We start from the raw sequence: 20,090 nt of genomic DNA, 5'->3' as shown, positions 1-20,090 counted from the left end.
TGAAAGGGTTACATGCTATGGCAGTTTATTAAATATATTTTGTTTATATTTTTAACTATTGGATTTGTATTTGTTTGTAAGAAGTTTTTATTTGAAAGTGGTTGAGGTTATGATTTTTGTTTTGTTTTACTTATTTTTATAAAGTTTTAAGTTTATGCTTTTGGCCCTTTCGTTTTTGTAGAAGTGTTTTAAAAAATGATCTAAATATTGTCGAATGTACATATATGTATGTAGATTAATGATAATTAATCCTTTTTTTTATGTAAGTGCACGAATGGGGTTGCGCTGTATACATTTACAATGAAGTGCGGCACAGGTAAAGTTTTTATGCTGTTGTTGGTGGTACTCTTTTTTTTTTTTTTTTGGTGGTGATAAAAACGGCGATATCTAAATTTTATGTATTAAGTAGGGTCTAAGTAGAAAGGAACCTCTGTAATAGGGATTGAGTTATTGGATTTTAGACTACTACACACGAGAATAAGTTGTGCTGTGAATCGTTGCCGCATTTTGTACTCATGCACTTTGAACGCCCTTAGAATGCAGCGGAGCCGAAGCGTAAAAAAAGCTTTTGTGTACAGCAGGCCTTAACCTTTACGAGGTGTCCGTAGGGTTTTATATTATACATAAAAATGTGTGAGTATTTGATAAGTTATCAAATGCTCCAATAAAAAAAGAGACATATATACACTCGCCATATTCCGGCCGCTATAAACTTCTACCGCTTAATTTCAATACATCATAAAGAAGCAGAAAATTGTAGTTTAGTGTACCGCGTACATTAAGGTTCTTAAAGATTAAACCTTCTGAATTATAACACGGTATCTCTAAGCGCAATCAGTGGTCCTGGTTGCCTAGTGTTTGAAGGAAAATTAAATCTTTTTATAGCTAACCGCGCAACAACCCTGCTAGTGCATTGAGAAATCAACTCTAGAGTCTAGACATTACTGCGGGATATGCTTATAACATACATACATGCGATAAATGCTGTGATCGCGCTTTTAACATTGCAGTTCGACTTAAAATTTCGTAAATTTGTGGTCACATTATAACAGGTGACTTGACTTAATGATTTTCGCTTAACCTTTCAAGCAAACATTTCAATCCACTTTTTATGCCACATACACTCTGTACATAGAGAGTGTCTGAAACAAGTCTTCACGTGTTATTTTTTTATTCACAACGTTTTTCAAGCTAAAATTTGTGGTTGTTATTTTTCTATAAAAACGTTGTCCACGATTTAACCAAACATATTATAACATAAAACAAATTTTCAAACTTAATAAAAAATTTATGAAAATTCGAAAAATTTTCATCAGTTTCGTACTTTTTGGTTTGAATCTACAACATTTTTGGGTATGCAGTTTTACAGCCCATATAATTTTAGTCTCATGAAGTGCAAGTTTCCAGCGGTTAAAAAAATTTGTTGATTTTTAATATTTTTTTTTTGCTGACGGATTTTCGCACTTTTTCATATGCGCATGAATTTTTTATGAAATGAAATGCGGCAGACCGGTCGCAACAAAATTTCAAAAAATCAACTCCGCACAAAAAACAAAAAGGCAGCCAAAAAACCAATAATTGCAAAAAATAAACGGGATTTTTTTTTGCACTTCATTGGACTAAAATGGTATGCATACCCAAAAATGTTGTAAAGATAAATATTCCTAAATTTTGTATACATTTTGAAACTTTGATTTATAGAAAAATAACAAAGAAAAATTAAGTTAAAAACATTGTGAATATTTCAAAAAAATCAACACGTGAACACTTGTTTGAGTCACTGTATGTAAACATAAAATTCATTTAACTTTGAATGTCATTTATTTTGAAATTTTGTAGTAATTAGCTTTTAGATATTTATTTGCTTTGCACTTGATTTTAATTTTTTTTTAAGTTTTTAAATGCTATAAGAGATTTTAATTGTAAACAAATTTTCCGTATTGCGCTACAGTTTTAGTGTGTGCCAACACTCGCTGCGCGACAGTCCTTTCTAAAAATATATGTCTGTGGTCATAAGCAATAACCGCCTAAGTCGACTTAAGAAAGAATTGAATTATATATGCAATCGTTTTCTGCAGTATTTATGTACTACGTACATACGTATGTACTAGTCTCAGTTGCGAAAAAAGTTTTGTAATAACAGTCCCCAGTTTGATGGCATACGCCCACGCCCAAAAAAAAAAACAGAAAATTTCGAAATTTTTTTATACGATTTTTATTTATGACCCGGGAAATTCATGAATTTGGAAAAGTATTTTTAAGCACTATACATATATCTTTTTCAGATAATGCTGACCAAAAGTACCTCTATCGACCAGCTACTAACTCAATTACTTTAAGATTTCACTGAATCTATTTACTATTTAGTTTCCATAGAAGTAATAATGAAGTGAAGAATATCTTCATTTGAAGTGTAAAAATAATGAATATTTAAAAATACCTATCCAACGACTAACGCTCTAAGGTATCGGCCCAGCCGAGTTTTACAACTTTCAGGGCGTGGCTAAGTAAGATAACCATTTTTTTTTTTTTGCCGCTGACATTCGCTCGAAGTACGTATGTACATATGTCCTGTTTAATAATGCATGTATGGATGTAGATATGCATCCCACTCGCCCACAATTGAATGCACTTCGTTTTAGCGTTTGCCAACACTAATCATTTCTCATTTCTCATCAATTTTCTTTTTTGTTTTCTGACACTGCTTTTCACAAATCTAAATTTATTTACCTGTTTTTTGTATATATTAAACATATATTTATTATAAAATGTTGTGTTCTTCAAAGTTTTTGTTTGTGTATTTCTGAATGCTGCATTTGGTTTTTTTTTTTACTTCGTTTTGTTTGCAATAATAAAATACGTACAATAATAATTGTAATTTTCATTATAATCGTCATACGCATTAATGTCTCATCTGAAAAAAAAATTATATTTTATGTGTATTACATTTATTATTTTTTATTTTTGCTGTTGTTCTTATAAATTAAAAATATAGTTATGTATATATGTATGTATATAATTTAAGAGCTGCTCACTAATAAATTTGCATTTCGCCTCGCTTGGCAAAATAGATTACTCTCTTCAGCATTTTGTTTGTTACGCTCGCTGTCGTCATTGCCCCTTTTCGCTTAAATTAAATTAATTATATTTTATTTCATTTGCTTTATTACGTTTTTAAATTTTAAATGTTCGCTGGTTTTTCGTGCATCATCGCTTTTATGCTTTTGCTCTTAATTCGTTTGATTTGTTGTGTGTTGGCTATTGTTTGATTCTGTAAAATTTTTATTTCCGTTGTATTTGGAAATTTTATTCAAATGCAATTGCTCTTTCTGTTTGTTGTTATTGCTGTTGCATGCATAAATATGTCATTGCGTTTTTCTGTAGTTGTTGTAGACATTCCAATTTAGCTGTTATTATGCATTGTTTTCCTTAATTTTTTTTATTATATCTAATTTATGTAGAAACAGCTGCCCATTCTGCATATCATTGCCTTTTGTTTAGTCCTTTTCTACCACACTTTTCACTTAGCTGCATTAATTTACTTGTTTTTTGCTTTTTTTTACTCTCTTTTTCTATAACATATTCTGCTTTAAGCTGTTAATCGTTTTTGAACTTAAGCTTCGGCCTTCTTCTTCTCCTTCTTCTTCTTCAAAAACGATGGTGTCCTAAGTCCCTTCTTCTTCTTCTTGTCTTTCTTGGGCGAACCATCTGTGGACACATCCTGGAACCGTAATAGAAATTTGCAATGAGAATATCGTTTGTACATACATAAATAGCTGTGTTAACAAGCACATACACATACACGCGCGTTTTTTGATCAATTTAAATTGGTAATGTTAATGGGCAATCCACACAAAAACAAAAAAAAAAAACATTGTAGACATGTTTCGACAATAACATAGCACTGGTTTATGGTTAAATATGTGAAAATATGTGATAATTACATGATACATATTACTTATAGCCGCTGAAAAAAATACACTTTTCCATTCGAAGTTTCATTTGATATATTGGAACTTTTAATTGAAACATAAAACTCCTATATAGTCCCTTTGGCAAAGTTTTTAAAATATAAAGGAGACGTTACGACGAGAACTAGCTGTATTGGGAACCTATTTACGAAATCATCCACTCGTTTCAAAGTGAATGGTGATCTGTAACCAGCATGTGTCGATGCGCCCCCGAAGTAGATCAGAAGCCATCTCATCTGTAGATCTTGAATGACAATGCTTAAGAATACGAGGACAGTTGTGGCATGTTCGACGAAAAGGTGCATCATGAGTTCGGCATTACCTATGACCAAACTCTTTCTTGGATATTCTAGCAGTTTTAAGTTAAAAATTTTAACACCTACTTATCGTAGACCTCTCGCAGCTTCTCTTTCGACATTCGAATTTGATATTTGCGTATGGAACCGTTATATTTACAATGATGTCTGCAAGATAAAGTATATGGTTGGGTGAAGAGAATGGGATTTCCGTGAGAGAACTGTTATTACAAATTTTTTGCTGAGTCCCTTAAAAAACCTCGTTGCTGCGAAATGTTCCATCATACAAAAATGCCCCATAAATATAATAAAGGAATTTTGGGTAGAAAACCTACGAAATATATAGACGGTTAAAGTCCCGCTAGCAAAAGTCTGTATATAACAAAGTGTCGACTCAAAAGCGTCTACATAGCGGATTCTGCATATACCGACGGTTAGAGTCCGTAAGCAAAAGCCTCTAAAATGTCGTGTCCCTATTTATTTTTCCACCACTGTATATGTTAAAGCTTGTCAAAATGTGGTGCGGCTATAATTTTTTCCTCCATTTTATATACATACATATGTTGGGTAGTAGAGAATTCATATGCGCCTATAACGAAGACAGAGACAAGTTATACTTTAAAGGTATAGCAATTGATTTCAATTTTCTGTTCTTTGGAGCTAAACTATCACAATACATATTTAGTTCTTCGCGACCTATATACGTAAACTGGCGAAGATATAACTCAAACTAGCGAATGTTAAATCATTACTTTGATCATGGAAAATACTGTATTGTGCACAGAGATTATTTACAAATAGCGTAGATATAACTCAAACTAGCGAATGTTGAATCATTACTTTGATCATGGAAACTACTGTTTTGTGCACAGAGATCATTTAAAAATAGCGTTTTTTTAATAAATAAATATAATAAGGGTACTCATATATACGCGCAAGTTTCATATTTGGGCAATTGGGCAACTTTGCGCCACGTGTTTCATGAGGACAATTTTATATTTTACACAATTTCTGACATTTAATTATTTGACTATACTTAATTTATAAAGTTGAACAATTGAAACTTAAATTTGAGTAAATATTTAAGTCTTACCGCAATTATTTCGAAAAAGCGTTGTGCACAAACCAAAATGAATGTAAACAAAATAGCTGATTGAGGGTTGCACAGCACACTGCGCAAAGTTGCGCTCCAAAATTGCCGCGCAAAGTTTCCCTTTTTGTGCAAATGGCTTTCCATACAAATTTTGACATTTCATTTGCGAGGGTTTAAAATTGCACAGTTTGCCCAGTTTGCGAGAGTTTTGCGCTTTTAAATGAGTACCCTTAATAAATAATATTTTTAAAGTGACAAAAAAACACAATTTAGCATAGTAAATATAATTAAACTTTACATACCTCTTTACTGCTTTGTGAAAATGTGCTCAAATGAGCCTCAGAATGATCACCATTTTGTACATTCTCACCTGAAATAATAATTTCAAAGAATATTTTAATAATATAATACTTGTTTTTTTTTTTTTTAATGAATTATTAATATATATGTATATATTTTTTTTACAATTTACGCAAATGAAAGCTGCTGATGACAAACAAATGAGACAATAACAACCACGAATACTACGAATACTAATTATGTATGTACATAAATTAAGCTAAATGAGATGCATGAAGGAAATGAGTTTTCGAGTGTCTGAGTAAACCCATAGATGTGTTTTTATGTATATTTATGTATATGCCCGAATGAATGTAATATGTAAAATTGTAGATGCAATGACGTTGCAAGTGGGGCGCAAAGTGTTCAATGTATATAAATAACCGTACCTATTTATATTTATAAAAATATTTTGTTAATTATGTAGTATGAAAACACCGAGGCTAGGCTACTTATTTACACATGCATGTACATACCAAGCTTCTACACAGAAAGTTACAAATGATAAAAATATTATTAAAAGCGATATTCCACTAAACTGGCAAAAGGCATGTAAAACCTCGAAAGTATCGAAAATTTTACAAAACTTATATTCAACAATTTTTATGAGCTCGAGGCCGTTTTCAGTGAAAACTTATTGTGGAAAAGCAACAATAATTTGAAAAAATGGTAGAAGTGATAGCTATTTCGGAAATCACCACATTTCCTCATCAGACTTCTTTCAGTAGGATTCGAACCGACGATCACCACTGACTCAGCCAGTTGCCTACGCACTGTGCTAAGTTTGTCTTGTTAATTCTTGTTGCTTATTTTCCACTATTTCACTTTGCTAAGCCAACTACAATCAAGCGCAGCTATTCCGCTGCAATTCACTTGATCATGTGGTTGTTGGTTTTATTGGTTTTTGTTAATATTTCTATTATTAGAATGTTTAACTTTTTAGGTGTGGTGATTTCCGAAATAGCTATCACTTCTACCATTTTTTCAAATTATTGTTGCTTTTCCACAATAACTTTTCACTGAAAACGGCCTCGAGCTCATAAAAATTGTTGAATATAATTGTTATAAAGGCCATAAAAATAACAAAAACAAATTTTACAAAACTGTCAATTTTTTTCGAGTTTTGACTAATGTATGAGGTTTTTTTTTTTTTGGAATTTAAGGAATATTTTCAAACAATTTCATACTGAACATGCAAACACTGTGACAATTTCGAAAACATGCACTTTGTTCAAAAGAAAAGTAAAACATAAAATATAAAAATAAGAAAATAACATAAAACCATGGTTACCTGGTCCACCTATCAGATTGGCGCAGCAATTTTTTATAATTCTCTTATTTTTATTTCATATTGCTTGCTTTTTCTTAATTTCTTATGTTCTAGTCTAGTTCCTGTGCACTTATGTATGTATGTATTTAACTGGTAGGCTTCTTACTTGTGATTCTTCTTCATCTTATATTAAGCAGCTTAAGATTAGTTGATTGTAGTTTAAATTTAATTTGATGCTTGGCGATGTCGATGAGCAGGATGTATTATGTTGCAATTTACATGAATATTCATACTATATCTACATAATTAGATATCTGCAGACCTACATATATTTTTGCCTATGAAAATACTTGCATTAAGGGATTAGAACATGAATTTCGTTAATAGACTGGTCGATTTGGATTTTTTTCTTTTCAGACTACATAAATATAAAAATTGTACCCACAATTTTACTCAGGAATACTTAAGTCATGTTTCCACGTTTCAATGTTTCGTGTTTTTTCTTTTTTGGATATTATTTTCTTAGCGCTTTTTCGATAAAGATTCAACTATGTTGCAATTGATTGATACAACATTGATACAACGACTTCCATCCCAGATAGCAGTGTGTTCACATAAATTAGTCATTGGTTATGCTATAGTGAAAACAAAATCTTTTTCGATTTATTAAAATCAAGATGTAACTACATATAATTTAAAAAAAAGTATCTTAACTTCTATGAACACATGCAACAAAACTCGAAGTACCGCCCCTTGGTTTCTTCAATGCCTTGACCGTGTGTTTTCAGCATTATCCCATATCATACACACGTACATTTTTTTTTTTAAATGCGTGATTCAACATATCTCTAGAAAAATATAAGAACTCAAAGGCTACGGTAAGCACCCCACCCTAGTTTGTTTGGGCTAAAATGATTTGGTAAAACTGCTGACCTGGGATTTTGAATAAAACATAATAATGTTTTTTTACAAAGTTTCGGAGCTCTAACATACTTTTATTTCGGAAAAATAAACAAAAAATTTCGAAAAAGAAATCCATAGTATTTTAATTATTTAGCTAGAAGTGCTTATCACCTAAATTAACTGCAAATTAATATAAATACGCCAGATACTTCACATAGTGCTTATGAACCAAAAACAAAAAATTACTTCACTAAAAAAAAACACTTATTCTGTTACACGAAGCTTACTACTCATAGCTTCTTTGATTGTTTTCCAGTTTTTCATTGTCCGCGCCCCACTTGCCGCCACTTCACTTGTCCACACTCAGCGAAGCGCGCAACTCCTCTGATATCTGGGCTACTTTCATCTTGCAATCGCACATGACAGCATGATTATGCAGCGCATTGGCGCAAATTATACCATTCAACAGGCTCTCCAACTCCTGTTCGAGCATAGCTATGAGCCGATGATGCGACAACGATTTGTCAGCTGTAGTGGAGTCGGCCTCAGTGCAGCAGGAGGAAGAGGCCGGAGGCGGTGGCGGATGTGCTTGTGGCTGCGTCTTCTTCGTTGGCTTGCTGCGTTTGCTCTGCTGTCCAGCAGTCAGAGTACCAGCAAAGCGTAAATCATTTAGAGTTTCACTATGCGTTGCATGTTTGAGCAGATGGCGCGTGCTCGCCGTTGTCATTTCGAGTTGAGAATACTCAGTTGTTGTTGGTACAATGTGCACGCCTCCTATAATATTTGGACTGCTCTTATATTGAGTGCTATTGCTGAGTTGCTGTGCAATCAGATTTATTTCCTCATCGATGATGCGTTCCAACTTGCGACGGAACTCCACTTCATGGGTTTGTAGCGTGCGCGCACAATCTGAGTTCTTAACGTTGATATTGATATGTATCTCTAGTGAACGCAAAGATGGAGCAGGCGACAACGACTCCGCTTCCGACAGCGAGGCAGTCACTTGACGGTAGCGTTCCTGCGTCGGTACACCAACGCTAACATCAGCGCTGGCCTCTTGCGAGGATTGTGAGCAACGACGCTTGAATGCAGCGGATGCCTGTGTATTGGATTTCGAATTCAAAGTCAATTTGATTTGCTTGTGGGATTGATGGTGGGCGTGTTGTTGAGCATCATCTGATTCCTCTTCACCGCTGCGCGTGCCGAGCAGCTGACGCAACTTGGGTGTGGATGACGACACCAACCTGGCATCTATGTGTTGGAGTTCCTGTTCCGATTCGGGCTTATGTTCGGGTGTCTCCTGTGCTTGTGCGTGAGCGGGCAGAAAGTCACGCAGCACATAGGATGCACGTTGTGTTGTGGGCGTTACGCGCATACCTATCGAACTATTATTATCACCCGAGTCGTCGTAGTTCTGGTGGTGGGACTCATCCTCATGATCGTGCGCGAGGTCAGCGCTATGGCTATGCGAGCCAGCAGGATAGGAAGTGCCACCGATGGAAAGTAGTGAAGAAAATTGCTCCGACAGCGAATCCAGTTGTTGATGATCGTGTGACAGCTGTGGCGAGGTGTGCAAATCGCGATCATGCAATAGTGGCTGCTGATCACCTGCTACGCTGCTGTCACATTCATGATCACTTGCGGCCAACTTGCTAACATGCCGACGCTTAACTGGCTCCAATTTTATTTCTTTCATCGAAATATATGAGCCATTAGAATCCAGTTTTTCCGCGCTGCTATAATCATCTTTTGTTACATTTGGTTTTAAAGCCTGCTTGCTAAGTGTTGCCGGCGACAGCGCCTCGGCGGACTTCAGACGAGGCGCGCGTGGCTGCCGGGGAGCATTGCATTCACGTTGATGTTGAAAATAACCAGTATTTAAACTCAATGCAGTCGATTTAATAAAAGCGATTACCTTTTCACGCTGCAGCTGTACGGCGGTGAGCAGATGCGCTGGATGTATGGTGATATGCGGCTGATAGGTCAGAGGATAGTTGAAACCGTAATGCGAGCAAGTGCGATAAGGCTGCGTTGTGCTGATGTTCTTGGAAAGAGCTGATTTCGCCAAGTGTTGATATGAAAGACTAGAAGTGACGTGATCACATTGAGCTGCGCAAACTGCAGCTGCATTGTGTTGATCCTCCTGCGCACACTCGCTCTTCTGTTCGAACGTGTTCTCTGTGCAGGTATTTAGCTTCGTTTTATCTCCAATATCCGGCAATGGATATGTATAGTGTGGAAATATTTCAATTTTATGTATCATCCAAACATTGAACACCACTATCTCTTCAGTTTTATAAGTTTCAGCTAAATCTAAACTGGTTGGCTTATATAAAAAAGCGTACTTTTCGGCTATATTCGACCGTTTTCCGAAATTTTTTGCGCACAAACTTTTTATTAGCACACATTTTTGCGCCCATAAATCTTCATATGGTGGATGGATGTACTTCTTATGAACATGAAGAGTTTGTGTAAGTGATGAATTGTCATGTTGGTGTAATGCGGCTGTAATGGTATGAGAAATGATATATGGTCGGGTATACAAGACACAATGGGCAACAAACACATTGGACAAACACAACACGCTGACGAGACGAGGACGAAGGACGAACAATAATTACACAGGCAACTGTTCGAAGACACGTATATACGAAGTACGAGTAGAACAATTGTACAAGTATAGGTTAATTGCAGAAATTATCACCGCTAAAAAGGTCATTCAATTAATTTCTGGTAAAATAGGTGACTATTTACGCTCGCTTACTATAGTACTAATGAAGACTTATGCTAAGTTTCCACTAGGCTTTGAAGTGAAAAAAGTTATGCTATATACATATAAAAATTTCCCCGCGTAAAGGAATTTGATGATTATATTTATTGACGTAATGGCACTTTTGTAATGCCCATCTTGGCCATCAAAATTTTTGTAATTTACTGCCCAATGGAAATCCGGCATTGGTTTATGTTTAGAGCAAAGTGGATTTATCTAATAAAGGCGAAGATAACACTGGCCAAGTGGTGATTCCTAAACGATTTTTTTTTGTACAACTGGAATCAATACTTTGGATGTAAAATGTCTAGTTGCTAACAAAAGCAATTGAACTGCAGGCAAGTTATCGGAATGCTAACTGGGGAAATTTCATGGCAAAAAGCGTGGATGGTTACTTGTACGTAAATGAGATACCTGACTTTTTTTTAGCAAAATGATGTGCATATGAGCAAATTTCCCGAGTTGTTACATTTTTCAACAAAAACGTGTTTTGGTCTTGTCAAGCTCAACTAATGGTAGGACCAGGAAACATGCTGTTTCTTCGGGTTTCACCCAATGGGGGACAATAAAATTAGGATTAGAATTGTGTTTGTTTAAAACAAGTTTGGTGTGAGCGAACCTTCTGGCCTTCTTGGTATTTGTATATGTGCTGTTTTTGCGAGTTTCTTCTAGGCTATCCGGCAGATAAAGATTGATTAACAATCATTAACTATAACTTACATACTACTATGGAAAATTGTTAAACTTTCATCGTAATTCATTAATCTATAAGCTTTCAGAAAAGCTCAGCTCTTAGCTGTGTACCCGATACCTAAGAGCTTACTTAGTACTTAATTAGACATATTTATATCTAATCTATGTAAGAAAAAACTTTAAAAATTATCCTCGTATTTATGATAAAAAATATATATATTCGCCAAAAAATATTAAAAAAAATTAAAAATATTTATTATAAATTTCAGGTGCAATCAAATACATTAGTTATGATTTTTCTTTTATTTAAGAAATAATTTGGTAAGGTACTACAGCTCATCTCAACCCAGTCAGACATATTCAAATATTTTTACATTCCCAAAAATAAAATATAAATAAGCAAGCTATTCCTTTTTTTTAAATAATGTGAAAAACAAATGTTAGTTAATAAAAAATTCAGCAATGTTAATTTGAGCAGCAAAAAATTATGACATCTAAAAACAAAAGCACGAATATTGATGGACAAACAAACATGTAATTAAATTGGTTATCCCACAAATTTCCAATTGGTCGAATACATAAAACTTTTTTATAAATAAATGCATATATTTTAATATAAACAGGGATGGGAAAACGAAAAAAAAAAAACATTTTATAAATGCGAGTATGCAATTAGATACATATGTACATATTTATATGCAAATAAGAGTGAAATAATTCATTTTTTAAATAATTTTTTCTTTAGAATTATTGTTAGTTCATAAAAATACCATACCATAGTACATAAAGATACCATACATGTTTATGTGTGCTATTCAAAATTTTAAAAGTCCTTAATAGTTTGCGTACAAATTCGAGAATATGCATTAAGTAGTTGATTTTTATAGGAATAAAACAAAAACGAAAGGTATTCGGCAAAACAATTCAGTTGATTTGAAATAATTATTTGTAACAAAAAAATGCTATTGAAATAATATAATAAAAGTCGCACACAATTTTCAAAGGAGTTTTGTTAAAAACTTGCGGAAAAGAAAGAGCGCACTATTCAGTCGCGATGGCAGCGTTGGTAACATTGGCGGCATAAGGCGGGGCAATTGAGGTTCGATTTTTTTGAGGGTACATTGTTTCATTGATTCTCTAATTTCCAATTTTTCACTTAATTATTTCTCCAATTAGAAAAAAAAACATTTAAGATGCAAGTTTCTCTATACGAAAAAATTTTGATAGGGCGATTGAGGTTAGAATTTATTGAGGGTCTCCATCTAGTGTATTAAAAACAAATAAAAATCAGATTGCCAAGTTTAATTACTCGAAAAATTTTTCTCATCATTTGAGTCCAAGAAAATAAATACAAAAGTTATATAAAAAAAAAAAAATAATTTGGCAAATTTTTTGACAAAGTTTTAAAAAGTTATTGTTGAGAATAAAAACTTTCCACGCGATTGTTTAAATTTTTGCTTTTTTGTTGACTTGAAAACATTTGCGTTTTGGTGAGAATATTAACATTTCGATTTTGAAAACGCTTGCTCATTTTTTTAAGATATTATTTCTTTGTTTAAGTTATAATTTCTCAAAAAGGCGTGTAAGCGCGTAGCTTTGAAATTAAAACTACACCTTGAAAATTACATTTTTAATTTGAAAAAAAAAATGTATATATATATATATATATATAAATATATACTATATATCCATATATTTTTAATAATTCAATCTAATGCTATTTTAATTATGTAGAAAAAAAAAAATCCGATTATATTTTTTATTTGATAAATTTTAAATTCGTATTTAGCAAAAAAAAATACAAACATTTCAAAACATATAAATTTGAAACAGAAAAATATTTAATAAAAAATAAAAAAATAAATAAAGAAAAAAATTTAAAGTAATTTTGAAAAATAAATTTAATAAAAAGCTGATAGATTGTTTAGTTTGGAAAAAAATATATTGAAAAAACTTACATTACCGGGAAGTAAAAATTTCATTCTAAAAAACTCTATCTGTTCGGAAATGTCAACCCTGACCGCGCTTCTAAAAACCACCACACACACATACGCACTAATCCTCAGTCTCCGAGATAGAATACGTTTGAACTTGGCACACAATATGCTCCACATACTGCTGCAACGCCATTTGTTCGCGCAACTGACGTTGCTCTTCGACAATATCACCTTGCACAGCAATGCAATCGTCCATATGACGCGTACACTTGGCAAGGTGATCACCGAAGTCACGCATTTTGCACTTATAATTATCGAGACGTGGTTGAATTTTTTGTATTTGCTCATCGAGCGCGACGAGCTCTTGTTCCACGCCACCATCAACAACACTACCACCACCAGCAACATCATCACTTAGCCTATTCGCTATATCAAGGCCATCAGATATTTCTTGCGATTCTACAATATCCAAGTTCACTATTTCGACCGCTTCTTCATTCGCTCCCATTGAGCGTTGCTCCTCATTCAGTACACTGGCCTGTTCTTCATCGCCCATCATCTCTCCCTCCGCCTCTGGTTCTTCGCTCTGCTCATTGTCCATCAAATCGGAGAAGTCCCGCAAACTACCTGTTGAATCGTGTGCTTCAATTTGCATGGATCGATGATGGTGATATTGCTGTTGTTGCTGTGAGCGCCTACGACGCTTCTGCGTCTGCAACTTTTTGGCAGCGGTTGGTTGTGTGAGGCTCACCCAAAAGCGTGGTGAACCACGTACCAACTTCGATTGGAAGGTATACACGCCTGTTGAGGAGTTACGTGGACTGAGCTGTTTGCTGTTTCCAACCGTTCGGTTGGAGGAGGTGGTCGAACTGGTCAAACTGCTAGTGGACATATTGCTAAGCAACATTTTGCTGTTACCGCTAGTTGAATTTGTAACTGGTCCAAATGGATTCTTGCAAAATATCGCATGTGCATTGCCCTGCAAGCGTTTTACACTGCCGCTGCCACCGCCACCGCCACTAACACCGCTGTGTCGCGGTATGGCCGCATTGCGTATGTTTTCTAATATGAAATTACGTTTTGCGGACTTAATTTCCGGGGTGGAACTGCTATCCCGTGGCCTTATGGCTGAGGCACACGTACCTGACTTAGATTTGCAGGCAGCCGCCGTTAAATTACTTTGAGAGTCATGCGCGCTCAGCGACTTACGCATTTCCTGAGGTGGTGTGGTAGTCTTGTTTAGTTTGGGAGGCGGCGGCGATAGCTCGCAATTTCCCGTGGACGGTGTTAGTGAGCGTGAACGACGTAATTTTAGGTTTGCTGAGCAGGACGAGGATGTCAATATCGCCGAAAAATCGGCTTGTGTGGTGTTGAAATCTTCCGAACCGCGACTGCAGTAACGCGTGCCGTGCGGTGTTAGTGTGGAAGATTCGTCTGCATCCGCATCGCTCAAATTGGCATCGGGCTCTGCCATATCTGTCTCGAAGGCATCTCGCTCACGCAGAAAACTAACACCAAAGGAGCTGTGTGCGATAGCCGAGTGTCTCTCTGGCGTTGATGCAGTGATAGTGCTTTGTGAACTCTGCGATTTTGCAAGCGTTACCTGAGTCTGGTCAAGCTTAGTTAACGACGACTGTTCTTTAATCTGCAGTTCCAATTGGTTAGGCGTAATTTTGTTGCGTATGGTCATTTCAATTTTATCAAAAATCTCTTCGCTCTCATTCAGCTGATTCTCTCTGATTTTGCGTAGTATTTTACGCTCCATTGCATTAAAATGGCTCTCCGCTTCAGCAACCACGTTATTGCTGTCTTCCCGCTCGTCAGCTGCTGCGTATGTCTCAGCGCCGCCAAGTTCGCGTGCTTGCGGTTGTAGCTGCAGATTCTCCACATTTAATAACAGTTCTTCGAACTCTTCGCTCAACCTGGTGAGATCTATATGCTCCTCGGATTCTAGCAGCTCAGCGAATTCCATTTCATCCTTATCAAGCGCAAGCGCTGACGTATCCTCCACATCTCTGTCGCATTCGGTGGCTAGGTGTGCCCGCATCGAAATGGATGGCGAAGGAATATTCTGTTTGAAGAGCACATACTCCTCGAACTTAGGTTTGTATGCCAACTCCAGCTCTGCTGCTTTACGCTGTGCGGCCTGACCGGATGTGGATGCTACGTTGCTGTTCGATTTAGCCAGCACATTCGTTCTCCTACGTGGCCGTTTTAATATCCTCGGCGCTGCGGCATATACCGTAGTCGAAGGTTCTTTCAGTGCCTCAGCAGCTAGTTGTGCGACGCGCGCAACATTCGGAGCTATGTGCGTAACGTTTGTGTTCGTGTGCTCAGACTTCGGTTTTTCATCGTCCGTAGGTAGCGCCATTCCGGCCCTTGCACGCTCTATTGGCGGCGACTTGAGTTCATTTAACACAATGTCAACAACTTCCTGCACACTTGCAACTTTAGTTTCCATGAATTGGACGCCATCTACATTTCGTCCAATTGTTGCGAGACATATTTCATCATCTTCGCTATCAGTTCGACCAGTAGCAGCGTCAGTAGCAGCGTTCGCCAGCTGATGTTCACGAAAAAACAAGCACTCTTGCGAAGCTGCATCAACGTTGTAGGTGCGCGCCGATTGATCGTCATCACTTTCTGAAGTGCTCTCTTCACCCAAGGATGCGTGCAAGCTAGCTGCCATCTTTGGGTCATACTCTGGAATGGTCGTTTGAGGTTCAGGAGTGGAGAGTTTCCTAAAATTTGTTTTGGTTATTGGTGGCTTTGGTGTTGGCGGTCTGTCCGTCTCGAATCTCTGGGCTGGTTTAGGCGAAGATTTTTGTGCATGCGGTTGGATGGGCAAAGGGTTAGCGATTGTGTGTTCGACAGTATAAGGAATAGGATGAGCTACCACAACCGATTTACCGAGGGATTTTGTATTGTGTGTTATTGCTGCAGGAATTGATCGTTTTTCGTGGTCGCTCTTTGTAAGAGTTATGTTAGCTTGGTAACTAAACAGTTTCGATTCTGTCAGTACTTCGGTGGATTTTGGCTCCGGCTTTTGACGTTCTAATGAGGTTTTAAGGGAGGAGGTTGGCAAGAAAGCTCTGTTCGGTGAGGGCGAAGAGTTCAGATCGTTTGATTTTGAAAATAATTCCGACATCTCTTTATCGAGTGGTCTTGTAGCAGACGACCTATTAACAGGTGTAGTTGGATTTTCACTTTTTTCGAATCTCCTTTTACTTGCCGACATTTGAAGTGTAGCAGATGAACTTCCACGCTCGCCATGAGCTTGTGAGATAACTTCATGGTAAAAAGGTGTTGCATCTTCGGCAGGATTCGACCCCTCCATCACAGAAGTTTGGAAAGTCGACGCCTCGCACTCTTTATGAGTGCACGCTGGTTCATTTATGGAAAAATGTCTTACTTCCGTTTGCTGCAGTTTCATTAATGTCTCCGATTTAGTGGTAATCTTATCGAAATCATCGCCGCACTCATTGCACGAAGTTCGCATGGCGGCATTGCTTGAGCAGTTGTTTAAAATAACGCTGCGAGTATGGAATACCTCAGCATCAACCACCTGTGGTTCGTTACTTTGCAAGGTTGTCGTCGTCGTCGTCGAAGGTACAACACTGGACCGCGCATTGCCTTCTTCCGTGCGCATCAGTAACAACTCATTGCCCACGTTAAGCTCGTTCGTAACATCTTGTTCCACAGTGGCGCTGGTACAAGTCTCGCTGCTTTCAGTCGCAACTCCATCAGCGTCTGCTGTGCTTTGTTGCTCCTGTTGTCCATCGATAGCTGATTCAGTATCGCTCAATGTGTTCGTTTCTTTGCCGTCAAGGAAGAAGATATGATCTTCCCAAAGCTCCTGGAAAACTAGTTTGCGACGGCTGCGTTCCTCACGCGTCATCAAAGAGCGGCGTCGCTCTTGCCTTACTGACTCGTCAGATGCTTCTGCAGAGCGCGATGCTGAAGCCGACCTGTGGCTTTGATTCCCATGATCCTCTTGAGATTTAGTGTTGTCGCGAGGTGCACCTGTGCCTCCACTAGCCCTATTCTTGTTGGATGTGCCTTCACGCGCGTTTTCGTAGTATAAACAAATTGAGCCTTTGTGTGGTATATTGACGCCATCATTTTGTGAAAACGGTTGCGCGACTTCGTGGTCGGATTGCAGCTGCTGATGTGACGCACGAGCTTCATCTTGCCAATGCATAAATTCCCAAATTTCTGTAACAGATAGACGTTGTGGTGAATGCGTCGCACCTTCGTTTTCAACATTCACACACATTGTCAAAGCATTTTCATTGTTTTGCGGCTCTAACTCAGACTCCATGTCGGTGTTATAGTGCTTGGTCTCCGTCCCTATAGCAGCTGCCTCGACGTCTTTTCTTTTCTCATCGTCCTGTTGCTGGTCGCGCTGACTATTCTGTCTGATAGCGCGTTCCAGCTCCAAAGTAAGATTAGTGCTGCTCGCGATTTTATGTGGCGCATGCGCAAAATCCCAATCTGCAGATTCCTCTGAGTAGTTTAGACGCATAATTTTCTCAATGAAACTTGAATTGGATGGTGTGCGATACAAGTTCTGTGCGGCAGTCGCTGCTACTTTCTTAGTTATGTTTGCATCTTCAAGGCTCTCTGGTTCGACTTCCTCCACCACCTCCAACACCGGTTCGAGTTGAGAAGAGAATAGTGGCAGTATTTCTTCAGTAGTATCAGAGCTCGCGTACTCCACATAGTCGTACGACACACCATCCGTAGCTGGCTGATACATAATGCCTGGACATGTGGCGGCACGCGCGCGTCCAGCTACAGCACTTGCGCCATTAAAGTCGTATAAATTACGTAGCCGCATTTGTGTCTGCTGCGCGATTTCTGGCTTTAGACGTACGATCTTCTCGAAGCAGTTCTCACAGAGATCAACGTAACGCGGCGACGAGAAGATCTCCTCATATGAGATTGATTTGCGCAAGGGCACATACTTTTTTGTCTCTGTAGCAGAGGGTATATGCTTATGTTCGGGCTGCGGATGGCGTTGTGGTGAATTGAAGCCGAAGTGGGAGAGCGTGCGGTAGGGACTGTGTGCAACTGGATGCTTTCCGGCAACGCCATTGCCACAGCCATTGGACGTGCCGTCGGTCTTATGTGGCGAATCGGCGCGAGTTTTGCGAGGTGTACTCATCGTTGTATTTGTAGTGTCGGGTGATTCGGCTGTAAAGGGTATATTCAATATTAAATTGTTGTCGTTAGCAGCAGGCTTGCGCAACGCCTCAAAAACGCTGTCGCAAACAGCAGGCGTGCAACAATCATTTGCTTTCTTATAGGGATTTTCAGCTTCATCGATGTCAGAGGTTGTGGTGACAACGGAACCGGTATTAACGGGCTCTACATATTGCGGTCTGTCGTAAATCGATTCATAGTCAGGCGGATAGTTATCATAATAGATGCCACAAAAGTCAGTAGTCGCAGGACGACCCAGTAAATGTCCGAAAGCCTGTTCGAAATGTGGCAGCGTAACAATGCCTACAGCAGGCCCCGTGTGCTGGCGCTGTCGTTGATGGTAGATTTGACAGTGATGATGACAGCCCCCACCATCACCACGTACATTATTATTAGAATCGGCATAACAAAACTGTGGTTGCTGGGTAAAAGTTTCAGAAGCGTCGGCGCGCGGTTCGATCGGATGAATGGGACGAAAACCTATAGACTCAACATTGATACGCTGCTGTTGTATATTACCGCCCGAGGACTCAATGTTCTGTGAACCCACTGCACTTTCGCCATCACTGTCACCAACGCGACCTGGACTTTTCTCACTACCACTACACTTTAGAAGCGTACTTCTACAATTATAATTACGACCCTGCCTAACCATGCACTCTTTCGATTGTAATTTGTGCTTTTGACGCTGAAATTGTGCATCTTTCTTCAGTTCGGCTATGAGCGCTGTATTGCGTTTGATGTTAGTATTGCCGCAATAAATATTCTCTTTGTTCGATTGGTGCGCTTGCTGTTGCTTGGGTAAATCTAAAATATCATTGGCTTCATTGATTGCATGCGTATGAAGTAGACATTGATTGTTGATATTATTGCTGCTGTTGTTCACATTGTTATTGTAATTTGCAATTGAACTTTTGTGTGCATTGGATTTTTCGACGATATTTTCGTAAATTGGACTACTTGAATAATCTTCTTCTTCGGAATATTTAACAGCTTCATCTAAGTCTAGGAATGGTTAGATGAATGTATGATATCATTGTTTGAAAAACATTAAACACTAACGAGAATATATGTAAGTACAAGGCCATAGGTAGGTATTTTCCAAAATGCTACAGCAAGTACATATTGACATACTTCATTTGAAAAGATAAGAGTACGGCGAAATTTGAAGAGAAGTTTAAGGTTTCGAGTACGAATCAACTCTTAATTATGTACCTCGAAGCAGAGTCACGCCTTAATTTACACTTAAGTACTTGTAATTAATTTTAGGCACTATATATTGATACTCGAGAGTACAGTAGGAGTAGATTTTTTTTTGGTCCGTCCCGTAGCATGCTACAAACTATAGTCTAAAATGTAATAGTTGAACGCAAACGTGACTCGACCACGAGATACATTATCCAAGTATATACAGACAGATGAATTGAGTGGGATAGTCATGGTAATTCCCAAAAAAAATTTAATTTTGTTTGTCTAACGATTGTAGTGCTTCGATATTACTTCACGTTCACGGGAATAGAAGAGTATGCTAGCAAAGGTGGCGTCTAATGGCGTTTTCTTTTCTCGAAAAAAATGTCACCTTCTTATGTGGCAACATTTTCAGAGTGCAACAT

General features: G+C 37.6%; 1 protein-coding gene across 15 annotated transcripts in view; it reads right to left on the bottom strand.

Annotated features, from left to right (window-relative positions):
* Nucleotides 1–1,861: 1,861 nt before the first annotated feature.
* The window catches only part of LOC118744952 (protein hu-li tai shao), a 93,192-nt gene continuing 74,963 nt past the window's right edge, over nucleotides 1,862–20,090 (bottom strand). For 9 of the 15 annotated variants that reach the window (XM_036478400.1, XM_036478405.1, XM_036478401.1 and 6 more), the window contains one exon: nucleotides 13,252–19,482. In XM_036478400.1, coding sequence (XP_036334293.1) covers nucleotides 13,391–19,482 — 6,092 coding nt within the window. In that variant the 3' untranslated portion in view covers nucleotides 13,252–13,390. Of the gene's footprint in view, nucleotides 3,728–5,662; nucleotides 5,731–6,999; nucleotides 10,378–13,251; nucleotides 19,483–20,090 lie in introns of those variants that run through there. The other 6 variants (XM_036478411.1, XM_036478415.1, XM_036478410.1 and 3 more) reach the window with 4 other exon arrangements.

The sequence above is a fragment of the Rhagoletis pomonella genome, unplaced genomic scaffold (assembly GCF_013731165.1).
Source record: "Rhagoletis pomonella isolate Grant_MI unplaced genomic scaffold, Rhpom_1.0 Rhpom_scaffold_00008, whole genome shotgun sequence".
NCBI classification, from domain to species: Eukaryota; Metazoa; Arthropoda; class Insecta; order Diptera; family Tephritidae; genus Rhagoletis; species Rhagoletis pomonella.
This window is presented reverse-complemented; position numbering and strand designations above follow the sequence as displayed.